Genomic DNA, 21,235 nt, shown 5'->3' with positions numbered 1-21,235 from the left:
ACTCAGAACTGGACTCCCACAATGCACCCTTCTGGTCCTCCCCAGGCCCCATTGTTGTGTTTTCCAACATCGGAAAAGCACCGATTTTCATGTCAGCCCGTGATAGTTCCCCAAGGCCAAAGATAAATAAAAAAATAATAATAAAATAAAAGGTTTGGTAGCAGAGTGCGTTCTGAATGAGCCATAATAGATGTGAGAGTGGCATAACCACGTGGACGGTTGTGTGTGTGTGTGTGTGTGGGGGGGGGGGGGGTGTCTAAGCAGCCTGACAGGAACATCGCTTCGAGCAACTCCTGTGTTGCATTAGTGATGATTTACCAGGAGGTGCTCGCAGCATCTACAGAGCGCTCGCACAAGCCAGCCAGACCCCCTCAAAACGCTGGCGAGCGGCACACGCCGTTATTCATAAGCCCGCCATCGACAGGGGCCAAATCCCCCCCCCAACTGGACCACATCTAAAAAAAATATATTTAGGTCATGTTGGTTCTAAAAATGGCGGCCTCTCCCCCCGGCCTGCCAGAGCATGAAATAGACTTTACATCACGTTGGCCAAGCAACAGCCACAGAGAAACTTCGGTTTCCGACCCCCCCCCCCCCATTCCCCTCTCCAGTCGCTCATTTTTCATCCCCCTTTTGTTGCTGTAATCTAACATACGGCAGCCCCCCCCCGTCCCCGCCATCGCCCCCTCCTCTCTGTGCATTTATGACCTGAATAAGATATCAGGGGGTTGCCAGGTTTGGAACGTGACGGATGCGGCTGCAGCCGTGGACGTTCCGATAACGCGATTGCGGAGACCGTTTGCCTGTTCAGAGTCCCGGCACGCCGATAAAGCAGCAGTTTGGGGGAGGATATTTATCAGGAACTCTTTTTAACGCCTCGGACCTGCAAAGGCCCCGTGCAACAGTAGCGGGCAGATAGCACGGCGACCTGAGGCCTACCATGTTTCCGACAAGAGGAAATTCCTGCTTTGTGAAACGACCATTTCCTGCTCAGTTTTCACGCATGTGGGCATGTGTTTAAACATTCCCACCTCCTTCCTCTGCAATTCCAATGTCTAAACCCACCCCCGGAATGGCCTCATGTTTATTTAACGTGGGAGTACCCGGCTCATTTTCCACAGGGGGTCCATTATAGGTGGCGGTCCCGGGAGAAGTCGGACTGCGTCCGCAGCAACCAGCGGGTGTGTCACAGAGAGGTGCAATTAGAGAGGAGGCGGTGGGGAGGGGGGGGGGCGATGGAAAAACGAGGGTGGAAAGAGACTAAGGGTTCTAATTTTGGTTCTGGCTCGGGGACTTCTTTGTTTTGACGATGGGTTGGATCCATTCAAACAGACAGGCTATTGAATTAGCCCAAACCACACTCCAGGGTCCAAATAAACACACACACACACACACACACACAGCCTTGTACCATCACCCAGCTCGCTACCCAACCCTCCTCACTAATCCAAACCCAATTCCAAACCCAACCCTAAACCATGCCCCGACCCTCAGTCCTTTGAACCCGACCAGCCAAAATGTCCCCACTTTGCTAGTAGAATCAGTCACTTGGCAGCCAGTCAGCGTGTGTGTATCAGGACGTAGCCATTTCTGTCCCTCCGCTATCACAGCCGTCCAATCGGAATCATAAATAAGAGTGAGCAACAAAGGGAAACGACGGGCCGGGCTCCAAATCAGAGGCAAGATGAAGACATGCGAGATCAAACCCGGCGAGGAGCGACGAGGGGGAAAGAAAAGAGGAAGAGGATTTGGCAGACGCCGGCATCCAGCTGTGCCGCAGTGAATCAAATTTTAGAGGCAACGTGAAGCAGAGCCAGCCCAGCAACATGGGAGAATAATAATAATAATAATAATAATAAGATAATAATAAGAGTCCACACACAGGCGCAGTGTATATATCTATATATACTTTCTTTTATTTTAATATTTAAACCCACTAAAAGTTGTCAATACAACTTTTGAATGAAAGGCACAGGAAAAAATCAGACGATGCTGATATAATACTCCAAAGGAAAATGACAGTACAAAAGTGAACAGTTAGTTACGCACGTACAAATCCCTGCAGCTCCCGTGTCCTCCAGACAGGGAAACTGAAATATATCTGACAACAAAGAGAGAGATGGGGGCGGGGGGGCAGGGATCCTATTCACCAAAAGTTCTTCTTTATTGCTTGTCGTGGGCGACGCGGGCAAGGTCAGGCCGGCTCCCCTGGTCCGGCAGGAGGCTGTAAAGCTGCTGCTGCTGCTGTGCTTTCTCCTGTTTCCGAGCTGCACAGCCAACAATACGGTACCAGAAGATCTTTATATTTTTAAACGCGCCAGTCTCTATATTAACATCGACCTGATCTCGGACTCGGCTCTTTAGATATCCCACCGAAACGCTTGAGCCACCCAGAGGAATTATGGGTCCACTGTTCCCCAATAGATCTTCTAGGTTTTAGCAATTTTGGCGCTGCAGACGGCTGCTGCGCTGCTTTCTGCTCTTCCTTCTGAGAATTATGTCGGTTTCCTGGTTTATTTCAGTCCTCATTGTTTTGTTCTGAACAGGGACATCAAACATGGTTTTATAATTGACCCGCATACCTCTGGATTAGGATCCTACTGAAAAACAGAGCTCAGAAACAGAAGGAAAGCTGCTGTCACCGAGTTCTCCGTGGGGTTCCTGATCTAATACACATCCTCTTTGGTGTGGGCACGTGTCCATCTCCACCTGCTCTTTAATCCCTACCTTCCTTTTCCTATGTGCTGCGGTCATAATTTGCTATTAAGGATATAAAAATACCAGGAAAAAAGCAAATTGTTTGCCGCAGTCTGACCAAAGCGGCAATTAAATGATTGATTGGGGCAGCGGGACATGGAATAATTGTCACCGTTTCCTCCCTGCAGGAAAAGCCTCCTTTCCCGCCTTAGATTCATGCATCTGTGTCTTCTCGACATCTTACAGAGCGAGCGGAGAAACGGGAAAAGCGATGGCACAGCGGAAATGTAAACGCGCCAATCTGCCTAACGTCAGCCCGGGGGAGGAGAGAAATGAAACCAGTGTTGATTTAATGTCACGAAACAACAGTTCTGACGGGCTGAGCGGACGGGGGGGGGGGGGGACGGAGTGGACGTTGCTGCCGTCGTTGTGAGGATGCTCCGGTTCGCGTTAGCCTGCGTCCGCTGTGCTAGCCAGAGCTCTTTAAGCCTCTTCCCTGTGCCCTGAGGACGGCGGCCCACCCTGGGAGAAAAGTTGGTTTATCCCCTCTCTATCCTGGTTCTAGCCAGAATCTCTCAGTGCCACAGTCCTCTTCCACCCAGGAGCAAAGTCATGTAAAAGCCGCAGCTTTAACAAAGCTGCTTTGAAATTGGATTCCTCCTTTCTCTGAATCGAGACTTCCGAACACTTGCCGGCTGGAGCGAACAGGGCAAAATGGATGACATCATGTACAAGAACCGGGACCTCGGGAGTCTGGGGATAAAGAGGACGAGATCCATTCTGTCAGTGCATCGGGCTGACGCCGAGTCCGTTCATTACCTGGCCGACACCAGAGAAGAAGAAGAGGCAGCTAGCTGCGTGAGGTAATCGCGCAGTTCCTTAGCCGCCTGGAAGCGGCCGAAGCGCTTTTTGGGTTTGGTGCACTCGTCCAAGAGGGCTTCAAGTTGTCCGTCTTTGGCTATGTGAGCGGGGGGGTCGTGGAGGAGGCCTCCAGTGGTGCCCCGCCACGTGGCGTAGCGCGACAGCAGGTTCTGGCACACGGCGTAGTAGTTGTGGTCCACGGTTACCCTGGAACAGAGCGAGTCCTTGGAGAAAGACAGGCAGGCTTCCCTGTCGCACTCCTCGAAGCGGCTCTCGTACCACACGTCGTAGTTCTCCGGCTTATCTGTGGAGGGACGCATGGAAAGCGGCGTTAAAAACAGCCTCCGCTGCGACATGGATGTTGTTTCTTCTTCTTCCCTTTCATAACACAAGCAATAGCTGTTTAACCCGCACAAGGTCGTTTTATTAAATGATACATTTTCACTCAGGAAGTGAAGTGGACCGCAATATAACGGTTGCCACTCCGAGGCCCTGCGTGCACCGACGGGGAAGAAAACCGCCATCGAAAGCGTCGAAGCCGCATACAAACGATTAATCCGCCATTTCATTTCGCGGAAAACGAACCGCTTTCTAGATTTATTGAGCAAATAAGTCCCTTCTGCAGCTCATTTCGCGTTGCTTTGGCTCTTTCGGGGATTGAGCTCAGAAAGAGGCGGGTAAATTACCCAGAATGATGAGAGGGCTATTGGTTTGCGCATTAAAAGCAGATCGATAAGATTGTTGGGAGGTGGGCTGCAGGGTTGGGGTGGGGGGGTAGGATGCAAACACAATCAGTGTATTGGTGCTGTAACGCACTTCTGCTCCTCATCAGTACAACTTAATCAAATGTCTAACGGTACCACGGTAGCGAGGGGGCTCCTGTGGCCCCCTGAAGAGGAGGAGCGCATCAACCTCAATCAGGGCGGGTGATGAAGATGGGTCTGTTTGTGTCTACACACTCGTGCAGCTTGAGGTGAAACCAATTAACGCCTCCGATGATTGACAGGTGGCATCAGGAGACCGTCCCCGTCCCTCTCTCTCACACACACACACACACTCACAAAGAGCCACAAAGAAGAAAAAACATGAATATTCATGGGGAAAGCTAAACGGTTTCCTCAGACTTGTGTTCTCCTCTCACTGCAGGCCTGGCTCCAACAAAGTTCCGAACATTTCCAAAGCAAACGACTTCATTTCCAAGTCAAATGGGCAGAAGCGCTCCCCCTCCCCCTCCCCCCTCGGCGGTCCTTTCCTGGTATCTCCTGCCTTGAAGAACCCGGGACGGACTTGTGTGCATTCACCTCGCTCCCCTGCTCTCCCACAGCCGGAGCGCTTGTTAGCGCCGTCTCGCTGGTGGCATCCAGGAGAACTGGCCGGGTTTAACGAGCGCGTTATCGAACGCGAGACGAAACGAGGGGCTGTTACAATGTTTCGAGTGCCGCCGCGGTTGTGCATATTTGTGCGGGCCGGCGGTCCGCCTGTGTGGGGGAGAGAGTGCGTGAAGTGTGCATGACATTATAGAGCACGCAATTTCAACAACCATTAAGAACGAAACAATCTCAGGACCCCATTAAAACAATGGCGGGGAGTGGTTGCCACGGCACTGCTGGGGATGGCGGTATGTGGCAGCAACGTGGGCCGCGCTAACGAAAGGGCGCGACTGTGGGCTACCGTTTGGATCTGTCTCCAGGTTACGCTCCACACAGGCAACAAGCTTGTTGGCCGTTTCTGAATGTGTGTACCCTATTTTCCGGACTATAAGTCGCACTTTTTTTCCATAGTTTGTCAGGGGGTGCGACTTATATGTTAAATAAATACATTACAGAATTTCACATGTTTGTAATTTTCACACTGACAACCACAAGAGGGCGCTCTAGGCGTGTGTACCTGAGGAAGGAGTACCTTTAGCGACGCAGAAGAAGAAGCGGTGCGTCGTCTATGGAGTCAGACTTGATTGTTTGGTAAACTTGCTCGGATGTTCTTTATGCTATAGTTATCTGAATAACTGTTAATATGTTACGCTAACAAAGCAGACACGTACTCAGTTCGTTGTGGGTCATGTAGCTGAATTTGTTACGTTAGCATACTGTAACCCTATTGCTAATCCATGCTAATGGATTGCTAATTGCCTTTCAAGATGATATGTATGTTCTTGGTCTTGGATTTTATCAAATAAATTTTCCCCCCAGTAAGACTTATAGTCCAGTGCGACTTATATATCTATTTTTCTTCTTTATTATGCATTTTTTGGCTAGTGCGAATTAAACTCCGGAGCAACATATAGTCCACAAATTACGGTACTTGTGTTCTTGCTTACTTCATCAACGCTGCCAAGTACGCTCCAGGGTTCCCCGAAGTGTACTTGCCCATTTTAAGTACACATTATCCTCATGACCTGTGTGGACTTGGGACAGATCAGTTTCCCACAGTGCACTTCACCTTGGAGAGCCAAAATCCGGAAGTACGGACTTCTAAGTGTGTACTACACAAATCTGTGGTTGCGTACACAGTATTGAAAATGACTGCTGACATTAGGGATCGCCAGAGGTGACCATTCCGGCTCTAGACTGTCCGTCACACGACCGTGACCTCTTCATTCATTACCGATGTCACTCTTTGAGCACACGGGGAGGGGGGGAGGCGGAAATTAGTGCAACACTCAAATACATAAACATTCTCAAGGCTTAAAGTCTTAATGGCCACGTAAGCAGCTTAGCATGGTCGGACTGATAACGCTGGAGCTAAACAATGAGGTGAACAGACACTTAACACGGCACCGGCGTGTATTTGGACACGCTGGCAATATTCCGGGGGTCTGAGGTGGTAATTTGGCAACAGCAGAATGAAATGAATCACAGTATTTACGCCACAATCCTGTCTCGTGCAGGGAATCCATCCACCAGAAAGCTCAATCGTGAGACCCCACCACCTAACAACCCAACAATCGAACGTTTTAACAGGATTTCTGCAGTTAAGGATGAATATACGAGGCCTCTCTGGGTGGTCTTCCCTCTCTTTGAAGTAGCCCCTAAAAGGCGGACAGAGAGGCGGGAACCTGCCACCCTGAGTGGAACTTTCTCTGTCCTTGTTAGGAGGTTTATTCCAAGATGGAGAGAAAAAAGTAGGGCAGGGAAGATGGCTTGTTATCCAGAAGATCTTCGCTTTGATGGGGATGAGCATGTCGAAGGCAGAAGGGGTGCAGCAGGAAGTGTATTCTTAGAAGAGCAGAGGCTTTAGGCGTGCAGATTTGCCCACAGCCGTCGGTCCCATGAGACCAGTCCTTGAACCGCAATCTCTGCATCACAGGCTAAAGTTGGCAGTTGTACCTGTGACATAAATTGCCACGTTTGCGAGACAATAGAAGCTGCGGCTGGTGTTTGAATTGCAGGGGTGTGTTGTTGTTTTTTTTATATATATATATATATATAGTGCTCAAAAAAGGGCTGGAAATTGGACATTTACTTCAAAAGAAAATGAACAGTTAGCGTAGAGTGCTACGTAAGAGAGGCAGCAACTGCAAAGGTATTAAGAGCACTGAGGAAATGCAGCCAGTATAGTGGAATAAATCTAATAAGAGGAGGAGCCGGTTAGTCTTCGAACACATTTGCTAATGACTGCTGCGTAATTTGATTTCCAAGCAAATATTAATCCAACTCTTATTCATCAGGAAACCACGGGGCATTTTTTTCTTCTTTTAATGAATGAACGGTGCATTTTTGGAGCAAAGGCCATTTTTAGCGCAGCGAGACCAGACGTGCCAAAAGAAAACTAAAAATGACCAAAACGCCGCTGGGTAAAGGCGATTAATTCTAATAAAAGAATAGAGCGATCCTCTTTTCCAAAGCGCTGGCGTCTTAATGGCAACTTGGGGAGGTTTGTAATGATGGACGGTACGACTCACTCTGCTTGATCAGCCGTTTGTCCGCCACCAGAACATTCTCTGCATCCACAATGATGACTTTCCCGTCACGGGGCCCCACCGCGAAGTTGTCGAAGCTCACGTCCAGCAGGTAGAGGGCGAACTCAAAGTCGTTGTTGGTGAGCTGCTCGGCGATGTCCATCAGCTGGCGCGCCAGGTCCACCCGCTTCTCCCAGGGCGCGTTGTAGAAGCTCCACAGCTCCTCGCCCACGTAGTTGACGGCCACCACGCGCCCGCAGGCTCCCAGGTACTTCGCGAACGGCCACCCTTCGTCTGAGGGGAAGCTCTGGGAAAGAGAAACAGGGAATTTTAGAAGCTTTGGGATGGTGGGACTGCAGCAGAGCACTCCGTTGGATCTTGGAAGCCTGTTTCTTTAAAAAACAAAAACAAATACAGGAGTAGCTAAAACAATCTTTGAAGCATAATAGTTACAAGCTGCCAAAAAGGTCCTGTGAACGAGGGCCAGTTCTAGGGAACAGGACTCAATTTTTGAAATAAAATGCAACACTGCAACTGTGAGCAGCTATTTTATTCTTCTTTTTCCCCTCATAAAAACTGCAAAGCTCTCCAGAACAACGCAGAGCGATAATCCCAAACCACACCTGTCGGCGCCTGCGTCCGTTTGGGATGATAACTGGTGCATCGGCGTCCCATATAACCGAGCACGGTTCCGACGGCCAGGACACCTACGGCCCTGCTGTGAGCCAACACTGGGAATCTCGCCGGACCGCCTAAGCTCCGTTTGCATCTGCCGCCAGGTTTTGATTCCCTATAATCTCATCCAAACAAACCTTTACATGCAGACGACGCCTCTATAGCTTCTGGTAGCTGTTGCGCCGCAGGCCGCCACAACGGGTGGACATATTAGTAAAACATCATGGAATTAAACACCTTTTTATGCAGGGCAGACATATTTTTGTGAAGATCCAATCTGTTCCAAACGCCCCTTCTGGCATCTTGTAAAATAAGCACAGCCTTATGCTTAATGCTAGCTCACAACTGCGGCGTTAGCGATCGTTCCTAAGGCTGCTGGTTCTGGAAGGCTTGCTGTCTCAAACATGACTGTTTTAAACTGCAGACAGACCCCCCCCCCCCCTCCAAAAAACCTGCACGTCACTGCAGGTGGACTGCAAAGTACAACTACTGCGTTTCATGTTACACTTGCGGCGGTTTAATAATTCAGCGCTTCTTTGCTTTAGCAGTCTATAATGTGAGTGTGTGTGTGTGTGGGGGGGGGGGGGGGGGTTAATTATGCATGGTCGCCTTGTAGCCAGTTAAATTTTCATAAAATACAAATTATTTAAAATGGGATGTTTTAATGTTTCAAAAGCAGCAGCTGGACCCGTGTCCTGCCGAGACTGTGGCGTCGCTGTTCAAATGTGACAGAGAAACACAGGCCGGGTGAGGGGTTACCAACACGTGCACGTTTGCTCCAGCAGCAGAATCCAGAATCTAAAGAGCAGCCTCAACCCTGTTTTCCGAAACCCTTCCGATCTCCCTCCCCCCTAGTTTTCCAGCCTCCGATTAGGCATCTATTTATTTATTCATAAGGTGACTGTTCACGCTGGGAATTAATGCCCAACCGATGCATTATGACTACTTTTCTTGCAAATCCAAGATCTCTAGATTCTCAGACTGATCCAGATCCCATTAATTTTTAAAAAAACATCCCGTGTCACAAGGGGAGGACATTGATAAGTTGCATGCGATGCAGCCAAAGTTGAGCTGATTTCCCTGAGGTGCCCCCAATCAATTGTGGGCCAGACAAAAGTCTGTCCTAAAAGCACTATTGACTTGCACCAGCCCGTCTGTCTGTCTGTCTGTCCAAACGCTTCCTCTTCATTTCCCTATCCAACATCTTTATTGCACGTAGGACCCCCCCGACGTCACGGCTGAACCTGCTTCATAACGGTGGCGGCAGGAGGAAGGAAGAGCAGGAGACAAACAGTGTCTCCGCTCCAGTGGACGGATGGAACAACGCAGCAAAGTCCTGCCTGCCCAGCAACACTCCCGCTTTGTTGTCAGGAATGAGAGCAAGAGTGATGGCAGATGGGGGGGGGTGGGGGGGTGGAAGAACACCCTGAGGCTACTCTCACATATGAGAAAGCCTTGGTGTGTATCTGGCCGTCATCGCCCAGCTCCTTTAGCTTACACCCTGGTGGGCGCTTTACATTCACAGATGTACCGCGAGCAGCGACATGGCGGCCGCTGGCCCGCTCCGGCCTCACCTGCTGCACAAGGTGATGAATACTCCACGTCTCCCTAATCATCAGCCCTTACCGCACTTTAAGCCGGCGCTCTGCAGAAGTCGTTAAAGTCGGCAATGAGGCGTTGAAGAGGATGTAGGCGAAATAAATTGGAAAGTCCAGGTTGACGTTAACGCCACGGAGTTCTGCGGGAAGGAAAAAGGTGCCGCGAGCGTGCGCACGCGCCTGGTAGCGGGTTCCGCCTTGCTACCAAGATCAGCTGAAGGGGCAGCAGGCAGCGATGGATCCTGGGGAGTTTTGTGGCTTCATAAAAAGGTCTGATGACGTTTTTAAGACTATCTGCCACCCGTCTGATGGGGGGGGGGTGTCTGGGGTATCGGGGGAAAGCAGGATTGTGTTGTTGGAATAAACAATGCCAGAGTGTCTGAAACACAACAGACCCGCTGCTGTCCTCTGGGGCGTTGGTTGGCGGGGGGAGAGAGACTGGAGTGGGATGAAATGAAACGGGGCCACAGACAAATGGGCAGCCTCTGGAGAAGGAGATGAAACGAACGGAGCGAGAGGCACAGGAACACACACCTGCGTCCTGACATCTGCTGACAAAGGCATGCCCTTCTACTGGGCCGCGTGGGGGGGCGGGGGGGCTGCAAGTTCAAAAGAGCCTCTTTGTGCATGCACATGTGTGTCCGTGCAAATCGGTATCCAAGTGTGAATGAGAACATGCAACGTGACCGAGGCTGATAACGACCTCTTTTCAGAGGCCAAGTAAACACGAGCGGCTCCCGTGATATCGCCTTGGCTGGCCTGCAAACACACCACAACACAACACAACACAACACGCACACAAACACGGCGGCCGCGCAGTCGCCTTAAAGTTAAATATAAAACGGGCCCGGTTTCCTTCATCCCGACACCGCAGCCACAGCTACAAGGAAGGAAAATTAGTAGTCTGCCACAGCGGCCTTTCATGTGTGCAGCTTGTTAAAGCCCCAAAAATGGGTGTGGTCTAAATTCTCTACATTTTCTGCTCTAGCAAACGCCACCGTTTCGTAGTAAACAAGCCGGGACAGGTCCCGTCAGGAGTCTGCCACTGATAAGGTGCAGTTGAGGAAGGAATCCATAAAAAAAAAGAAAATGTTGCCAGATGCAAAGAGCTGGAAAAGACGCACGTCTGTGCTTTTCTGTTGATCTAATCCGCCTGGAGGATGCGGCGAGCCCCGTCTGGCACCTGTGCTGGCCATTTAGGCTTCAACTCCAGTCTGCAGCGAGAGCTGTGGCCCACTGGGGCGAACTCTGCTACGCTCCCGCGGCGCTAGCGTTAGCGCTGTGCTCTTTAGCGATCACCTGCCGCTCCATCGTTGCAAATCAGGTTCTTCGTCATCTTTACGAGAGCAACCAGGAAATACTGCGGCTTTCATCCTGGAAAGGAGCGACGAGAACATGGCAGCAGTCATCGGAACCACTCATGGAGAGACCACAAAAGATGCTTAAAGTCAATATGAAGTAAGCGGCCAACAAATAACAAATAAGGTACAAATAAGGAGCCAACCGGAGGGGAAAGCATTAATGACTCGGTGTGTGAGGTGGGTGAAGCAAGCCTGAGAAATGAGAGCAGCTCCACGCTCCGACTATATACAACTGAATCCCTTCCTTGACCTGAACTTGAGCCCCAGTGTGGAGAACCGCTTCATAACCCCCACCCGTCTGAGCGCCACTCAGTCGCAGGCAACGATGTTGACTCGGTTTAGGTGGCATTGCCGCCCACGTGGCGAGGCAGAAACCCGACTGAGACTTGGCCCCGGACCTGAGGGATGTGGGTTTGAGGCCTTTGTCGAGGGCGAAGGATTTCAGCGCAGGCGCCAATTATTTCAGGGGTGACCACGTCGCGTTGCGGGCAGAGGTGGGCGCTCTAACCCCGCACGCAAATGCGGACGGGACTTAACGTACGAACGCCAATTAACCGTTCCAGATGTCGAAAAAATAGTTAAACATCAGGTTTTGGGTCGTGTACGTTTCTTGCGGCTGTCCAATTGTTTTCTCTATGAAGCCGGTGCTGGTGACCTTTTGTTAGCCTGTTACCGGCGGCGAGGTGGAGAAGCACACTCTTGCTCCGACTGTGAGACCTAGCCTCTTCCAGGGACGTGACACAGCGAAGAGACGTTCTACTAATCAATACTGGCCAGCTTACGGGGCCCAAAGAGAGCAGCGAATGGGGTCAGACCGACTAGGGTTGCACAGCCGCATCTACAGGAGCGGGATGTAAGAGAAGCAAGCCTGGGCGGGCCGGTGGGGGGTATTCCTAAAATAGGCCCTGGCGGTGGGTTGGGGGGGACGGGGGATCGATTCGGCCACAGGCATTTACCTAACCAAACACAGCTGTCGTGCATGTGTGTATGTAAAGCGAGAGGAGGGGGGAGAGAAAGGATTATGGTAACAAGCGCTCGGGCTCATTCAAAACACCGAGGCTGGAGCTCGTACAACACACAGTCATTCACACACGGCCTCCGCTTCTCTCCTCCTCCTCCTCCTCCTTTCCACTGGGGCCTTCATCCAGGGAGGGCAGCCAAAAGAGGGGAGCTGTGCCCAGATAACTCCCCGTCTTATCCTAACAGGATTCAGTCTGTACACAAAGGCCTATAAGAATAATGAAATGGGGTTTGGGAGCACTTGAAGCAGGGTTAAGCGGCGTACACAGCCTCCGCTCTTATGTTCTAAGAGCGTCGCAATCCCCCAGACTCAAAGACAAAAAGGTTCTAATCAGACCAGCAACTTAAACACTATTCACTGGTGGACCTTGGCCACTGAGTGGGCCTCAAAAACAGACGGCTTACGCTGGGCTAGAAGCAGCGTCTGTGATTACACTAAACTAAATAAACCTAGGAACAAAACAGGCTCTGATCCGTTCCGTAAAGAGGCGCGACCTAAAAAGACGGATCGCGACATCACAGTTGTTGCTGGCATGGGACGTTATTGCGACCCGCGACGCGTCTCTTCATATAGCGATCGCGCCCTGCGACCAGAGGGTGTCCCCCTCACTTCTTTATTTTAACATTTCACTCAAATTCAACCAACCCTTCTGACAAAAATATGGAGCTTTAATTTGGTTTCCATTTCCAAAGTGGATGTGCAACATAATACTTTATGCGTAGCCTCATTAAATCAACAGCATTCTAAAGAGGCATTGCCCCCATTTAACTAAATTTCAAAAAGAGCTGCCAGCGTGTTTGCTCGATGCTGTGAATGTTTGCTCTCACGTCGGCGTCGGAATGCCGCTGTCAAAACTCCTCAGAGGAAAAGAGATCGGGTCGTCCCTCTCTTCCGACTCCAATTAGCATCGGAGCGAGACGCGGGTGGAAGTGGCGTTGCGTTTGTGAGCGCGGGAAGACCCGACCGTGTGGGTTTGCGTGTCAGGTGGGGAAACGGGGAGGTGAAAAAACGGGAACGGGTCGATCTGGGACACAGCGGAGGAGATGACCGAGTTAACCCCAGAGGCCTGTCACATCCTATTCTCAGCTCCAATGAGCCCAAGACTGCAGTCACATGCTTCTGGCGAACTTACCGACTTAATTACTTAGAAAGGAGGACTGCGCTGAATCCGACTCATTTAAAACTTCTCCAAATATGAGAGCGCGCTGCTGATTTCAAAAGATATCTGTTTAAATATTGAACCACAATCAATCAACTTTCATTAGCAGGCAGCGTTCATAGCTATTACAGTTAGCAACATCCAGTTACTTATTAATTCTACTTTACTACACTCTGACGGTTAAAAAAAAACATCATTACATTACCTGTAGGAGGCTGTGGAATTTATATACACCGCAGTATGTGTGTTGTATTTATTTCAGAGTTGTGTTTGATAAGCTCCTAACAGGCAAAACACTGCTTTAGAAGCCCTGAAGCGGAATCTGTGAGGCGGAAATAAGCCGGGAAAACCAATAATGATGCATCACGCGCCTCTCCGCAATAAAGATCGCGCTGTTTGCCTGTCATTGTTTTCCAAAAATACGCGTTTCCCAAAGCCAAACTGTCTTCTACATGACAGAGGAGCCTGTGTGTGTGCGCGTGTGCGCCCGCGTACTGCAAAGCACACAGAAAGCGGATTGTTGGCCGGATCCGAAACAACACGGCGGATTGTTTCCCACTGACAAAGGAGGTCTGGTTTCTCATAGTGAAATGGGGCCGATTTACTGCCTGTGGCATCAAAAGCCTGGAAACAGGAACCGAAGAGAGTGCGGCTCACTGAGCCGACAGCATAAAACATCATCGGGGAACAAAAGTGGCCACTAATGACAGTGGAAAATTATTTACAGTGAATACAACAAACATGCAGGAAGCATGAGCGGGCAAAAGGAACCACATAACTCAACAATCCCCAAATCTCTGTAAACAACTGAGGAGCTTTGGACACCCGTCACGGGTTTGTGTGACGTCTGTGAACGGGCCGAGATAAGAATTATCGCATCGGCGGGGGAATCCAATCCCATAAACTGGGGCGTGACCGAAAAAAAAAAAAAAAAAAAAATCACGGGTGGAATTGTGAGTTTACAGAGCACGAGAGAAGAGGAAAAAACAGGGGAGGATGACACACATACCGCCGATGACGCGGTAAAAGAGATAAAGAGCAGAGAGGAAGGAAGCGGCGGAGCTGGCGACCATCCGCGGCTAATTAGATTTTATAGATCGACTGCACTTGAATGCAGATCTCCGCTTTGGTCCTGGGACGCCTGGAGGTGCAGCCTTGTGTCCATCAGAGGGGGTTGGAGGTCACGCAACTCACTTACACAGGCAACACCATTGTTGTGCGCTGTGGTCATGAGGTAGAATCAATGCCAGGTTGAAATTGAAATTGATTGGATTACTAATTAACAGGGAGCCAAAGGATCCAGATTGTTCATATGATGAAGCAGAATCGCTTCTTCCAAGCTGCAGCCGAATGTGGTTCGATTACGGCGGCGGCGGTTTCGACGTTGAATTCATTTTGAAAGACTTACGAAGAGCCGGGAAAATTAATGCTGAGCAGCTGCGCGAGCCGTCTCACCAGATGCCGCCTCCCACAAACGACAGGAATCTGGTGGTCACGGATTTCTGTTAAAATTAAGAACAACTCGGGGGCCCTCGCTGCAGACGCGTCCGTGAATAATTCAGAGCTGCCCTACATATACTGCCACCAGCCAAAATCTCATCGTCTGGGAGGTCAGGGCTCTGAAACATAGCATAGGCGGAGTGTAATGGCACGTCTCAGGTCTAGGGACCAGGGAGGAGGAGCTCCCACCCTGTTATTTACTCGGGGTTCCTGGGCCAACACCCTAGCTTGAGCCGCACTGAGGCTCCTCTTTATAGCACGTAATCCAGGAAGCTCAGCTTATCAGAACACCTGGCACCATAGATCAGCTCTTTAGTATCTCTGAACTTATTATCATAAGCAAAACATCTCCATGTGGAATCTCACACACTCCTCAGTGTAAATCACCCCCCCCCCCCCCCAAACAGAGACGGTACCTGCAGGACGAGTGGCTCTGGATTGAAGGCCAAGGTCATGAGCAGCTGCATTCTCTCGGTATCCTTGAGGTTCTTCAGCAAGAAGCTGCCCGAGTCTTTGGTCTCAGCGTACCTCCGCACCACGCGGTCCAGCAACCTCTGGGAGGGGCAGTGCACCAGGTCCGACCAGCCCTCCACCACCTCCGGAGTGAGGAGACGAACGTCCCCGTTGATCCTGGCGAACTCGGTCTTGTACATGGCCTGAATGAGGTCGCAGCGCGGTCTGCCGGTGGCCCGTTTGCAGATTTTCTGGTCGATATCTGCCAGCTCCTGGTTGGAGCCCAGCCGCTTCAGCACCACGCGCCGGGTGCCCTCCCTGGGCTCGCCGTACTGGGCGAAGTAGACGTTCTTGACATTGAAGACATCCAAGAACCGCAGACGGCCCCACGTCTCGAAGGACACCTGGCCGTTCATGAATTTGCGGCACCAGCTGGTGCCGAAACAGGCGGGGCACTTGTTGAGGTTGATGAAGCGTCTGTCGGTGAGCTCGTTCTTCTGGAAGGAGGCGAACAGGTTGTGGGTGTTCATCAGCAAAATGACAAACAGTCCCACCACCAGCAGGAGCTTCAGACAGCGGTACAGGCGGCCCAGCTTGAGGGGCAGGAATCGCAGCATGGTGGGGACGGAGCGGAGTTCTTCGGGGGGGCGGGGAGGCAGCGGTGTCGAGAAGATCGTCTGGGTGCTAACCGCGGTACCTGGCCGTCATGGCGTGCTGCAGCGGCCTCTAAAGCGGCAGGTGGGAGCGGGTGCGGAGCGGCCGCCCCGCGCCGGTCCCCGGCAGGGGTCGATGAGTCATGTTCCCGGGGTTTGCGCGACGGCGGCTCTGAACGCAAAGACAAAAGAGAAGGAGGCAGATGAAATCGCTGCATTTCGCAACACCGAAACGTCTGATCACAGATAGCAAATGAAAAGAGGTAATTAAATTTCTCTGCCGACGCCCGAGGCCCGACACCCGATACCCTCAATAAAACAAAGACCTGCTTTTTTTCTTTTCCCCTGCAATATTAAATTGTCTCAAATGCGAACTGCTTGGGTCATTTGAGAGACTTCATTACTTTTCAGGCGTAAATGAAATGGCCCAACGCCAGCAAAATAAACCTGGTTGAGATTTTTCGCTTTGGGAAATAATTCCCCCCCAAAGATGAACACATGGAAAAAGAGGAACTGCCCCAAAATGGACATCAAAGGCGAGATCCTCAGAACCCTCCCGCTCCTCCAAAGCATCCATCCCTTTCTCCTCCGAACATTTAAATGACGCACACATGGCCTCGCAGCCCTCGCCGCGTGGTGAGAAGAGCTGCTCCGAGCAGTTTAACCTTTGATCAAAGTCGTCTTGCTTCGTTCAAATCGAGCTTTGAAGACGCGTCTTTGAAAATGGCTGGTGTCGCTGAAATAAGGCCCGGGGTTGGAGGGTGGGGGGGGGGGATCTGTCAAATCCTCAATTACGAATATCGACATCGGCGGAGGAGGGAAACGCTTAGAACCAGGCCGGGAAGAAAGAGATAATCTGCATGTGAACAAAGATCTCCAAAGATTCCTGCACCTCCCAGTGGTCCTACCCGTGGCAGAAGCTCTGAGACCCCCCCCCCCCCCCCCCCCCATAAGCTTTCAGGCGATGAATCTCACAAGTCTTAAAAGTCCTCTAACAAAGACAGAGAGCCAGGCAACGCAAATTAGCCGTTCTCAATTAGCACTCATTAGGACATGGCGATTAGGGCAGCTGACTTGAGAGGGCAAGGCCGACGAGCGGGCAATTTGGAGCGCCTAGCGCGTCGTTGTCGTTTTTTCGGCTCGAAAGAGGGCCGACATCTGGAGACACCCAGAGACCGGAGCCGACAGGGAACGCCGCGAGAAACGCGCAGCTGTGGCGTGTCAGATAAGACGCGGAACGCATCTGGTTCTTACCTCACGCCCCGGTCTGACAACACCCCGGGCACATCAAACGCCTCTCAGCCACTGGAGTGTTGTGACTTAACGGCAGCCAGCGCGCCATAAATAAGATGCTAATCTGACAGTGACAGACAGGGGTTGCATCATTTTGAGTGAATCAACCTTACATAATTTCCAGATTTCATTAAAACCGATGGCCACAGTCCATCTTTATGATAATGTAGCCCAATTTTCAGCATCCATCATCCAATCTATTTTGATTACCATTACCTGGAACACAAATGTCAGCTCAAGTAGCTACTTACCATGTAAAAAGAATCTCTAGACGACAAATTGCGATGCAAGAAGTTACGGATCGGCATTTTTAAGTCCTAAATATGAGACAAAGCGACGAGCGCTTCCGGCTTCTCTCTCCCAGGGAGATGAAAACTGGATATGAGGCTGCAATGAGATATTGATGTAGAAGTCATTTAGCATTTAATGACGATAGCAGCGGCACAGCTGTAGCTGCCAGATCTCGGGAGCAGGTATTAAATTTAACAGTGTCAGCAACAACCCCAGAAGAAGCTGATGATCAACCCTTCACCTCAAATAGAAATAGACGGAGAGACGCCGCCGGCTAACGCGGGAGGGCCCCGGTGCCGCTTCCTGTTCACCTGGTGTGGAATATTTCCTGGATCGCCTCAGCGACTGCGCTAATTGCCAGAGTTGAGGCGATATATATACGCCGAATTTCCTACCCGATAATGAGAGCAACAGAGCGACATTAACCGCTAAAGGGTGACAATGAAATGCGCCGAAACCGAGCGGTGACGGTTCATCCAGCATCCTGCGAAGAGCACACGCAAACGAGTGAGAACGCGCCGCATAATCACGCGGGTGAAGGGAAAGTGTTCGAGTTCGCCGACACGTTGAACTTCCTCATTATCCTACTTGACTTGGCTTTTATTTATCGAGGACAGCTCGGCTCGGGATCTCCGGCGGGGGGAAAGTTAGCTTGAAGCCCTGAATTAGCACCAGATGCTTTCCATCCAAACGCGTCACTGACCACAAGAGTGAAACTTAAAGCAGCGTTTTCCTTTGGTCGAACCTTGTGCCCACAGACAAGCACGTGTTTCATGTTAGCCCGTGCAGTGGCTCTGAAAGAGAAGAATACACGACTCTGGGAGGGAAGCGCTGTTTCTAATAAGTGCCAAGATCTCGTCATACAAAGCTGCTTCCAAATCTGGGGTTAGGAAAAGTTTTCCAGTTTTTTTTTGGGGGGGGGGGGGGGGGGGCGGAGTCTAGAGACAGCCAGAGAAAGGAGGGCAATTCAAAAGCTGTCCGACTCCTCATGCATGGGTGATGAGTCTTATTCAGAATGCTCCAAGTCTGGCGCAAAATAGCTCATTATGCAAGAGGGAGCCGCTAGCCTCCGCTGGTTTCGAAGGGTACGACAAAGGTCGACACCGAGAAAGATGACATTTAAGTATCTTAATATTTCCGCTTTTATCGGGTTAGATTTGGGCAGAATAATTGAGATAAGGGAGCGGGCTGAAAGGAAAATGTCAGTCTTGACTAATCTTTCTCCACAGCCGACTGTGTAAAACCGGTTGGTGATAATGATAAAGGAGAACAAGGCTAACTTATTTCCCTCGCTGCACCTGAGGCTAAACTTCATTGTGATATAATGAAGTTGAGCCACACGCGAACGATCCTGATGACTGCCGCAAAAAAAAAAAATCAAAAAAAAAAATCGCAGAGGAGAGTGAATAAAGCCGCCGACGAGCTAATGGACGGTGGGGTGAGGACGATTTTGAGTTATCGCTCTTGTAATACAACTCAGGGAGATCATTTAAAGTGGCGCTCTTCATTTCTTAATGGACTCACAAATGCACACATGAAGGGACATTACCACAAAAGGCCTCCGCTCGAAGCTAGAGGGGGGAGGAAGCCTCCACCGAAACCACACTGCCCCATCCGCCATCCTTTTTCCACTGCATTGCACAGGGAAGAGAAACTACCGTTGCCAGGGTTATTGACTGGGGGTGTCGATAAGGTTTGATCACAAAAACGTTCAGCCACGTACGGATGGCCTTAGCACAGCCGACACGTTGACCGGGGCGAATAGATACACACCGCAACAACATTTGCATGCGGAACGGAAAGCAGAGGCCTCGGAGTACAAGCACCAATTAGCCAAAATCCCAAAAGAGCATTAGTCTATTCATCTCTGCTCCAAATCAAATCCCGGAGGCCGTAATGGGAATATCAATGGCATCTGCTCCGCTCCGCATTATGGAGCAGGTCGGGACGGGGGAGAACTACATTTATCACCCGGAAATATTCAAACCATCCATGACAGAGTGTTTGGGAAAAGTTAGCATGCATTTAAACTGCCTTTGAAACACTTAGGGGGGGGGGGGGGGAAGGCTCCGGAAATGTGTTCAACATCTGCTGATGTCAAAACATTTCTGTTCCTCCCCCTTTGCTTGATCTGCTGACAAAAATATGTTCATCCTGCAGGGATTTTTAAGCCACAGTTGCGACATCCCCCCCCACAATGCGGAAAGAGAACCATTCAAATCAACCACCTTTGTCAACTAAACTTGCAGAAAGGCTCCACAATTAGATCTCCTGTTATTTGAAATACCACGTTAAGTTAAATAACCTGTAAAGAAATAACTCTTTGGGAGTCATCTTGAGTGTTTCCCTTCTCCAAGTGCACCCAGGTTTCTGTAACTTTGATTTCCTTGCAGAAATCAAGGACAAACATCTGCAATAGCCTTGAGCGATGAAGGAAACCTCAGGGAAATTAGGAGATTATTGCAAATTACAGCTTTTCAATTCGTGTTTGATGTTTTCATTACTTCTGATTGATCAGAAAGAGCTCAATAAGAGGGGAATTACACGGCAAAGCCACCAGGTAGAGACCTGTTGAGGCGAAACACGGGTTTGGTTTGAGATGTTTGACAGTAGAGATTGAGAAATCCTACTATAACTTATGCAAAGTCAACCTGATCTCCACATCTACCTCGCATCTACCATCAGATAACAGTGTTGCACCATTTGCACGACGGGGTCTCCAATTCTATTCATTTAAACATCAAAAAATAGACAGTTTTAGTGTTAATTTGGGCCAGAAACCTCAGTGCTGGCAGGCTTATTTCCAATTCCTAAACTTCTTGATATCGTGATGCGGATCAAATTATGAAGCTTTATGTTTATAAAAAAAAAAGAAAGAAAGAAAGAAAGAAAACACCATTTTGATCTCATCACCGCATCTTCTGAGTGGAAGTAGCGCCTATGTTCGCGATAAATGTCATCGTTTGCGACCGAAATGGCGATTAATGTGATAAACCTGCAAATTGCATTGCGGCTGTGCAGGCGGCGATCTTTAGGGACGCGTTTATTGTGGCTCGGAAGGACAACAACAAGGAGGAAACTGAGAAACAAACCTGGGCGACTTTCCCTCTGTGCAGAAGTGATATGTGTTCAGCGGTTCCTCAGTCTCATAGTCCAAAGTTGCCGCAACCTACGAGGCGATTTGCGGCTGCTGGAAGTCGGTGTCGATCGCGTCTGAAATCGAGTTCGGCCGCTTCAAAGCTCGACGGAGATCTCTATCAGGCAAACTCACTCGGGCTCCCCATGTCTAGCTCCCAGGTATGTAGCCAGCTAGCCTGTTAGCCGCCGGAATAAACAGTTGGGATGGCGAGTCTCAACTCTTCAGCGTACCGGCTGGTTCCGACCGGACCGCTCGGTCCTCTTCGCGGGAGAAAGCGGCGACCGCGTTGCGCATCGACATCCACGGAGGTCCGCTTAACGGGAGAGTGGCGGCAGTCACAGAATCGGCTCTTTTCTGCTCTCTGGCAGCGGCTCACTCCTCTCTGACACCACAATGGGTTCTGTTTCCACTCTTTTCAACACCAGCTACCCTGCGCTTCGCGACACCCACCGGCGGTTTGCGGCTGCGGCTGCTAGGCAACCATTCTAACGTTACTCCGTCAGAAACACGCCCCCAATTCGTGCAAAATGTCCTATATTTTTTCTGTAGCCTTTGACCTAAATGCAATTATCTCAATAGATAGTATATTGTAATACGCAATAGCCAAAGGAAAAACATCACGGGTGAAATCAGGTT

General features: G+C 50.2%; 1 protein-coding gene across 2 annotated transcripts; it reads right to left on the bottom strand.

Moving 5' to 3' along the window:
- Nucleotides 1-1,887: 1,887 nt before the first annotated feature.
- dipk2ab (divergent protein kinase domain 2Ab) lies at nucleotides 1,888-21,036 on the bottom strand. Of its 2 annotated transcripts, XM_057012405.1 has the most exons (5): nucleotides 17,702-17,718; nucleotides 17,421-17,556; nucleotides 15,187-16,048; nucleotides 7,460-7,763; nucleotides 1,888-3,862 (listed from the first exon to the last, which is right to left on the bottom strand). In XM_057012405.1, the coding sequence occupies exons 3-5, from the start codon at nucleotides 15,838-15,840 to the stop codon at nucleotides 3,513-3,515; spliced, it is 1,308 nt and encodes a 435-aa protein (XP_056868385.1). In that variant the 5' UTR covers nucleotides 15,841-16,048; nucleotides 17,421-17,556; nucleotides 17,702-17,718; the 3' UTR covers nucleotides 1,888-3,512. The 2 variants fall into 2 exon arrangements, with proteins under 2 accessions (XP_056868385.1, XP_056868384.1); XM_057012404.1 differs by lacking the exons at nucleotides 17,421-17,556; nucleotides 17,702-17,718 and adding an exon at nucleotides 20,553-21,036.
- Nucleotides 21,037-21,235: the final 199 nt, after the last annotated feature.

The sequence above is a fragment of the Takifugu flavidus genome, chromosome 17, assembly GCF_003711565.1.
Source record: "Takifugu flavidus isolate HTHZ2018 chromosome 17, ASM371156v2, whole genome shotgun sequence".
Classification (NCBI taxonomy): domain Eukaryota; kingdom Metazoa; phylum Chordata; class Actinopteri; order Tetraodontiformes; family Tetraodontidae; genus Takifugu; species Takifugu flavidus.
This window is presented reverse-complemented; position numbering and strand designations above follow the sequence as displayed.

Excerpts from the sequence above, each read along its gene's own strand:
- dipk2ab (XM_057012404.1), bottom strand. The coding sequence starts at position 15,840 with ATGCTGCGATTCCTGCCCCTCAAGCTGGGCCGCCTGTACCGCTGTCTG. Across the intron at positions 7,764-15,186 it reads CAGAGCCACTCGTCCTGCAG|AGCTTCCCCTCAGACGAAGG; the intron begins GTACCGTCTCTG and ends TCTCTTTCCCAG. Across the intron at positions 3,863-7,459 it reads CAAACGGCTGATCAAGCAGA|ATAAGCCGGAGAACTACGAC; the intron begins GTGAGTCGTACC and ends GTCCCTCCACAG.